The sequence below is a fragment of the Phocoena sinus genome, chromosome 14, assembly GCF_008692025.1.
Source record: "Phocoena sinus isolate mPhoSin1 chromosome 14, mPhoSin1.pri, whole genome shotgun sequence".
NCBI lineage: Eukaryota > Metazoa > Chordata > Mammalia > Artiodactyla > Phocoenidae > Phocoena > Phocoena sinus.
Window position 1 is genome coordinate 63,542,171 of NC_045776.1, and position 8,627 is coordinate 63,550,797.

At 48.9% G+C, this 8,627-nt stretch overlaps 1 protein-coding gene across 9 annotated transcripts in view; it reads left to right on the forward strand.

The window, feature by feature from the left end:
- Nucleotides 1–1,574, forward strand: part of PI4KA (phosphatidylinositol 4-kinase alpha) — a 94,913-nt gene extending 93,339 nt beyond the window's left edge. For 4 of the 9 annotated variants that reach the window (XM_032603026.1, XM_032603021.1, XM_032603023.1 and 1 more), the window contains 2 exons: nucleotides 219–302; nucleotides 1,201–1,572. In XM_032603026.1, the coding sequence (XP_032458917.1) occupies nucleotides 219–302; nucleotides 1,201–1,252 (136 nt within the window). In that variant the 3' untranslated portion in view covers nucleotides 1,253–1,572. Of the gene's footprint in view, nucleotides 1–218; nucleotides 303–1,200 lie in introns of all 9 variants that reach the window. The other 5 variants (XR_004345432.1, XR_004345429.1, XM_032603019.1 and 2 more) reach the window with 2 other exon arrangements.
- Nucleotides 1,575–8,627: the final 7,053 nt, after the last annotated feature.

Sequence of the window (8,627 nt, forward strand, 5' to 3'; positions counted from 1 at the left end):
GTGTGTCTGCGCCAAGCCCCGGGGCTGCAGTGGCTCAGCCCCCTGCCAGTCCTACCCTGGCTGCAGGGCCCTGGGCCCGGGAGGTTCTGGGAAGGAGCCCAAGCCCTTGAGGCCAGCTGGGAACCGTGTCCCCACAGGAGGCCAGGCCACGTCCCTGCAGGGAGGGCAGCCTGGAGCCCTGGGGGCGGCAGCCCTGACACGGCCCTTCCCCCCACCAGGCACAGGTTCAGCCCCAACATGACAGAGCGAGAGGCCGCAAATTTCATTCTAAAGGTCATTCAGAGCTGCTTCCTCAGCAACAGGCAAGTCACCCTGTCCTGCCCCACCCATGCACCCATGTCACCTATCCAGTGTTCAGTGGGCACTTGTGCAGGCCCCCACCTGGGCCAGGTGACAGGATGCACTGCCCCGAGACGCCCAGCCCAGTGGGGCAGGAAGTGAGTTTTGAGAGGCTTCAACCCCCTTCAGCTGCTGTGGGGGCCGTGACAGGAGGGGCCTGGTGGGGGAACTGGGGCCACTAGAAGTGGTGGGGCCAGGCCTCAGTGACAGGCCTGGGAACAGGCTCTCAGGGGCTGTGACAGTCGAAGGTGGCCTTGAGGTTTATAGGCTCAACAACAGGGTGAGCGAGGGGAGTCCAGGCCCCGGGAGGTGCAGAGGCCCCAGGTCCACACCCTGGGGACAGAGAACTGGCTCCGGTGGACCCGCCGAGGTCCGGTGGCACAGGAGCGCCACTTGGTTTTGCTGACTGGGGAGCAGAGAAGTGGGGTGGCTCAGGGCAGCAGGAGGGGTTTGGAGGGCGGCATGAGGCAGGCTCTCCTGATGGTGATGTGAGGCGGGGCAGAAGGGGAGTGCACAGACCCCTTCCAGCCACATGTGAGGCCCCAAGGCTGGGAGTCAACTCCTACAGACGCACCCCCGGGCCACATCCCGGGCCCCAGGACTGAGGGCAGGCGTCTGGCTGAGGAAGGGCATCCTCTTGAGCCCACTTTGGGGCCCATGAGCAAGGAGGAGACAGGGCATAACAGGGAGGCTGTGGCCATGGGTGAGGGAGCAAGTGTCCCAGGGAGAGAGGGGCTGGCGGGCAGACAAAAAGTCTGCGATCGGGCACTCGACCTCCAGGGGTGTAGCAGGGTGGCTCAGGGGGTCGGGTCCCCAGACCAGCACAGGCCCCTCACAATCCCCTCTGCTCTCTGCTCCCAGGAGCCGGACCTATGACATGATCCAGTACTATCAGAACGACATCCCCTACTGAGGGGCAGAGTGCCGCAATCACTGCTTGCTGCTGCGCACGGCCTGCCACCTCATCAGATGGACAGATGGGCTGAGATGCCCCTGCAGAGCCCAGCAACCCGCTGCCTCCCAAGGTGTCGCCTACATGGCCCGTGTGGCTGGAATGACAATCAGAGCCAGTCTTTGCGCAGGTGCGAGCTATGCTTACACTGGACACATTCCCTGTCTTGTTCTCAGAGGTACATGAAGTATTTTCTTGTGTATAAAAAATGGAAAAATTATATTCAACCTAAGATTCAACCAACGTGAACAAAATAAAAACAAAAAAACTGCGTTGGAACCAATCCAGTACTAAGTGCATGTTCAGCTAGGGGTGGGGGGCGCCCGCCCAGGAGCCTCGCAGCCACGAGGGGCCATCCCCGGTGCCCTGACTGTGAGCTTCACAAAGACGACTCACCACAGCACAGATGTACCGAAAATAGCACTGTATTTTCCCTGATAGCTCTCAGGGCTCCCGCAGAGGCCACCCGGCCGCCCCGTTCTCATCTCTCCTCCGTAGGCGTTGCTCTGCATCCTGCCTCTGCTCCGGTCCTTCCCGGTGTCCCTCTCGACCACCTTCAGGTCCTCTACTCCAGGACACCATCGTCCTCATGCACCAACCTCCCCGCAGTATCCATCCCCACCCACATGACCCTCCAAAGACCCAAAACTAAAAAAACGATGACAAAATATCTAGAAGTAAGTCACATATAAGATTGGTTAAAAAGCAGGTAAGGACTTCCCTGGAGTCCCAGCAGTTAAGAATCTGCCTGCCAATGCAGGGGACATGGGTTCAAGCCCTGGTCTGGGAAGATCCCAGATGCCGCGATCCCAACTAAGCCCGTGTGCCACAACTGCTGAGCCTGTGCTCTAGAGCCCGCAAGCCACAGCAGCTGAGCCCACGTGCCACAAGTACAGAAGCCCGTGCGCCTAGAGCCCGTGCTTCACAACAAGAGAAGCCACTGCAATGCCAAGCCCGCGCACTGCAACAGAGTAGCCCCTGCTCGCCACAACTAGAGAAAGCTCACACACAGCATCGAAGACCCAACACAGCCAAAAATAATTAATTTTAAAAAGTAATTAAAAAAAAAAAGGTAAGATACAGGTGAAGAGACTGCAGACAGTGAAAGGCAGAACAATGAAATTACCAAAAATGAGGCAAATGAGGAAATTACCAAAAAAAAGTCAAAAATGAGGCATAAAGAAAAGGAGAGTTGAATGAGACGCTCCAGTCAGCCACAACAGGATTCCAGAGTTGGTGAAAAACACCCACTCAGCTGCAGGAAGCACAATATAAATAAATATAAAGAAGCAGCCAATATGTAAGTTAAAAAAACTTTTTAACATATTAAATTACTCCAAAAGAAGGCAGGAAAGGAAAAAGAAAAGATGGGACAAAAAGTTTTGCAATAGCAGACGACAGTCCCACTGCATCATTAATTCTGTTAAGTACGGACAACTGAGCACTCCAGTCAGGAGGCAGGAATTATAAACATGGATAAACATGAGACCCAATTATATGCTGATGACAAGCAGTGCACTTTATAGTCATGGACCTGATGCAGAAGTAGAGGAAATAGATTCATCATCATTGTGTGTACGTGTGTTTCCGAAGCAAAATTTGACAGAATTCAGGGGAGAAATAAACTAGTAGAGTTGGAGATTTCAACATCCTTCTCTGTACAAGTGATAGAACACAGGATGCCGTCACACATGTAGCCCTGATGGCGATTATGAAATGCAGTCCGGGGCTTCCCTGGTGGTGCAGTGGTTGAGAATCTGCCTGCTAATGCAGGGGACACGGGTTCGAGCCCTGGTCTGGGAGGATCCCACATGCCGCAGAGCAACTAGGCCCGTGAGCCACAACTACTGAGCCTGCGCGTCTGGAGCCTGTGCTACACAACAAGAGAGGCCGCAATAGTGAGAGGCCCGCGCACTGCAATGAAGAGTAGCCTCCACTTGCCACAACTAGAGAAAGCCCTCGCACAGAAACGAAGACCCAACACAGCAAAAATTAATTGAAATGCAGTCCATCAGCAGCAGCACCCCATCCGTACCTGTTCACCACGTTAGGCTGATCCCACGGAATTGTTAGGAATCAATAAGATATCTGGAAGAACCCTAAATACTTAGAAATTGAAAGAGTGGAACTGAAACACCAGACAAAATACACATAAGAGCCAAGGGGATGATCCAAGTTAAATGCTTTAAGGTCGGGTTTGGGGAGGTGGGTAGAGGTGAGCCTGTTCAAGTAGAAAGGAAACCAGAATATCGGGTGTGACTTCCAGAAAGATCAAACAGAAGACCAGGAAGAGGGGGGAGCATAGGAAGTGCAGGACAAACACACTATAAAATGTAGAAACACACGCAAACACAGTAGAACTGATTTGAAACCACAATACTTGGAAAGAAAAGCCTGTCAAACTGGCTTTAAAATGAAAGTCAATTGAATGGCACGTCCAAGACTCCGGCAATATGGCAAATTACACATCTTGAAAAGTTAGAAATGCTATTTACAGTACTGGGTAGAAAAATCTAAATCCACAAGCTGACAAGCAAATAGATTTCTTTAGAGACAGAAAACAAAATGAAATTTAAAATCTTAAAACAGTCAAGTTCCTCTTTCGATGACGCAGGAGACAAAAGACCAACCCAAGAGCCTGATACCTTCGAGGAGTTTCTGGGGAAGCTTGGTCCACAGTCAGGACGGGGTGTACCCAAAACATCACTCCCTTGATGTGTCTGCGAAAAACTCTGAAATGCTTAAAGGTGATATACTGACAGCTGTCCCCTTAGACAATACTGTGTTTCACCACCTCTGTTCAGCTCTTGGCACTGGGGGCCCTCACCAGTCTAGTCAGGCCACAAAAGGAAACAGTGTAAGAATCTGGAAAGGAGAAATAAAACTCAGAGATGGCCTTTGTGTACATAAAAATCCAAAATAATCTGAATATATTCTATAGTCAAGGTTCAGAATACAGGTTAATATACAAAAGTCAATTATGTGTGTGTGTGTATGTGTGTACATATATCTTACAACAACAAAAATGAAAACAGTACCATTTACAATTGCACCCTAAACAAATACCAAGAAAAAGATCTAATGACCTACTCATAAGAAACACTGAAAACTACAAATGTTGAAAGAAAGAAGATCTAAACAAATATTCATGGGTTGGAAAACCCAACATTATACAGATGTTTGTTTCTCCCCAAATTGATCTGTAGTTTCACTGCAAATGCCAATCGAAATCCCAGAAAGTTCTGTAGTGGAAATTGGCAAGTCTAAAATCTATATGGGAATGCAAAGGTCAAAATATAGCGATTTGGATCTTGAAGACCCACCAGCTAGATATCAAGAATTATCCTTGGGCTTCCCTGGTGGCACAGTGGTTGAGAGTCCGCCTGCCGATGCAGGGGACACGAGTTTGTGCCCCGGTCTGGGAAGATCCCACATGCTGCAGAGCGGCTGGGCCCGTGAGCCATGGCCGCTGAGCCTGCATGTCTGGAGCCTGTGCTCTGCAACGGGAGAGGCCACAACAGTGAGAGGCCCGCATACCGCAAAAAAAAAAAAAAAAAAAGAATTATACTTAAGCCATGGAAGTTAAGACACTGTGGCTTCCTGGTTCAAGGAAAGACAAGTGAACAGTGGAAGAGATGAAGTCCAGGGACGTATACCCACATACATGCAGACACTGCAGAGCAGTCAGGGAAAGATGGTCTTTGCAATAATGGTGCATTAACTGGATAGCAGTATAGAAAATAACTCAACCTCGACTGCCTACCTCACATCAGACATAGAAATTAATTCCAGGTGGACTGGAAAGATGTATGTTAAAGGTAAACTTTAAAGGCTTTTAGAAGAAAATACAGAAGCGTGTCTTGATGACCTCAGAACACACAGATTTCTTAAGCAGAACCAAAACACTAATTATAAAGGGGAAAAAATTAAATTGGACTCTATGAAAATACATGCCACAAACCTGGGAAGATATTTGCAATTACCTGTATCTGTTCAAAGGACTTACAGCCAGAATATATAAAGAACTACTAAAAAATCAGTAAGACACAATTGAATAGAAAAATGGGCAAAAAACCTGAACAGGCATTTCACAAAAGACATTGTCCAAACAGCCAATAAACATAGTAAGAGGTGTTCAACTTCATTAGTCATCATTGCAAATTAAAACCACAATGTGATACCCACTCACCCCCCTGCCTGTCTGAAACATAAAATGATACATAATGTCAAGCATTGGGGCATGTGGAGCACCTGGAACTCAGTTGCTGCTGCTGGGTGTGAAGCATCCAGCAAGGCTGAGCAGCTCAAGCCAGCAGTTCCCCGCCTACACACATACCCGACAGACTTACGAAATCTGGGCAGGAAATAGTGTCCTGAGGTCGCTACTCCTAACAAACAAAACCTGTAAATGACCAAAATGTTCTTGGACAAGAGAGAAATCATTGTGGTTATTCATGCAGAAGAATACAGGGCAATAATGGAAATAAATGAACAACTGCAGCAGGCAGTGTGGATGCTGCTGAGCAAAAGGTACTTGCTGAATGACTCCACCTGAGGTTCCAGAACAGGCACCATTATTTGATGGTGTTAGAAGTCAGGACACAAGTTAGTTTTGAAGGAGGGAGCCACTAGGAAGGCAGGAGGAGAATCAGATGCTGGTAACATTGTTTCTTATTCTATGGAAATTCACTGAGCTACATACACTGATGACTCATACGTTTTTCTGTGTTAAAATTATTGAGGTGTAATTTTTTTCATCATAAAGCCAAGATGGGTCTCAATATGTAAGGAAGCAATAATGCCAGTGTTACACACTATCCTTCAGAAAAGAGAGGAACAAACACTTCCCTATTCATTTTTTTATGAGGGCAACACAGCCCTGATATTAAAAAGGACCTTCTGGGACTTCCCTGGTGGTCCAGTGGTTGAGAATCCGCCTTCCAATGCAGGGGACATGGGTTCAATCCCTGGTGGGGGAACTAAGATCCCACATGCCGCAGGGCAACTAAGCCCACGCGCTCTAGAGCCCAAATGCTGCAGTGAGGAGCCCACACTACATAATGAAAGATCCTGTGTACCGCAACTAAGACCCAATGCAGCCAAATAGATTAACTAATTAAAAAAAAAAAAAAAAAGACAAGGACCTTCCAAGAAAATTAGAAGACAGGGCAACATCCCTCTCATGAACACAGGCACAAAAATCTTTAACTAAATATTAGCAAATTGAACACAATGTGTAAAAAAGGACCATCATGACCAAGTGGGCCTTATCCCAGGAAGGCAAGGTTGGCTTAAGACGCAATCAGGGTCATTCACATTAACAGACTAAAGAAGGAAAACCATATGATCAACAGGTGCAGAAAAAGCACTGCACAATATTCAACACCCATTCGTAATAAAAAATCAGCAAACTTGGGAATTCCCTGACCACCCAGTGGTTAGGACTCGGTGCTTTCACTGTTGTGCCATGGGTTCGATCCCTGGTCGGGGAACTAAGATTCCTCAAGCTGTGCTGCATGGCCAAAAAAAAAAAATCAGCAAACTAGAAATAGGAGAACAGTTCCTCAATCTGATAAAGATCTCTAAGAAAAACATGGTTAACATAGTCATGATGAAATACAAGATCCAGAGCAAGATCAGGGCACTCCTTCTCACCACTTCTAATCAGCTTTGTACCGAGTGTGTGGCCAGCGGTAGACAGTTTGGAAGGAAGAAGAGAAACAGTCCTGCCTCACAGACAATAAGATTGTTTATAAAATCCTGAGGAAGCTACGGAAGAGTTTCAAAGCACTAACAAGGGAGTAGTTCAGCAATACCACAGTTTACAAGGTCCATACACAAAAGTCATTGTATTTCTATATGCCAGCAATAAACAGTTGGAAATTAAAACAAAAAAATCCTATACCATGTATAATAGCACCCCAAACATAAAATCCCTCAGAATAAATGGAAAGACATGAAAGACCTTTACACTAAAAAAACCACAAAATGCTGAGAAAAATTAAAAATGGAGAGAGATGTCGCCCGAGGTTTGGAAGACATTTCTCTGCAAACTTATCCTAACTTCAGTGTAATCCCAATCAAGCAAATGCAAAAGGTCCTCACATCCTAAACCATACTAAGTCCCTACCTCCAGAGGCAGACAACAGGCTGAATATAAACTAAGGAAGCATGCAAGTGTTGGAAGAAGACGGGAACAGTTTCCTTCATAACCCAGAAAATCCAGGATCAGTACAGGAAAGCAAATTGTTACCAAAACAACACATAGCAAAAGAGCACCCCAAACAAAGCGAAAGACAAACTGGGGAAATATTCACAACAGATCTCGAAGGTAAAATGCATCCTAAAAAAGAGCGTTGAAAAAACTGAGGGAGAAGGAAACCCTACAATCCTATAGTTTTAACATGAAAAAATAATATGAATTGTTTGCAGGAAAAGAAATGCACCTGGCCCTTAAATATAAAAAATGTGCCCAGGGCTTCCCTGGTGGCACAGTGGTTGAAAGTCCGCCTGCCGATGCAGGGGACACGGGTTCGTGCCCGGTCCGGGAAGATCCCACATGCCGCGGAGCGGCTGGGCCCGTGAGCCATGGCCGCTGAGCCTGCGCGTCCGGAGCCTGTGCTCCGCAACGGGAGAGGCCACAACAGTGAGAGGCCCGCGTACCGCAAAAACAAAACAAAAACGCACGTATGTGTGCACAGGAGATACAATTTCACTACCAAAAAAAAAAAAGTAAATAATAAAAATCGAGCAGCGTCTGCATCAGAGACTAAGTGAAACGCGAGGTCCATCTCCATTAAGCAGAACATTTACATAAATGAAGAGACGATGCCCGCGAAGACCGCAGTGGTGAGCGCGCACGGTCCGCACAGCCCGGACGCGGGAGAGCGCCGCGGACCAAGGGGAAGAGAGGCGCCGCGGGGACTGTGTAACCACCACGCGGACGCGGGACACGGACCTCCGCGGGGACCCGCCAGCCGGTGCCCCGGGGCTCTGCTCGCCGGAGGGGAGAGCGGGTTTAGTAACAATTCCTACCCCTCCCGAGTGGGCGGCGGGGCTGGAGGAACCGAGGGCCCGGCAGCCTCTCGGGACCAAGGTCCACCCGGAGGAGCCCGGCGTCCGATGGGCCCGAGGACACATGACGCCCCCGCCCCGGTGTCTCCCATTCTCTCGCCGCCACCCCCGCGTCTCGCCGTCTCTCGCCGCCACCCCTCGCCAGTCCCCCTTCCCCTCTCCCCTCTCCTCCCCAGTCACCCCCGCCACCCCACCCCTCCGCCTGACGCCCAGAAACCACGCGGGAGACACGGGTGCTGGCGGCCGCAGCCGGCGTGATGCA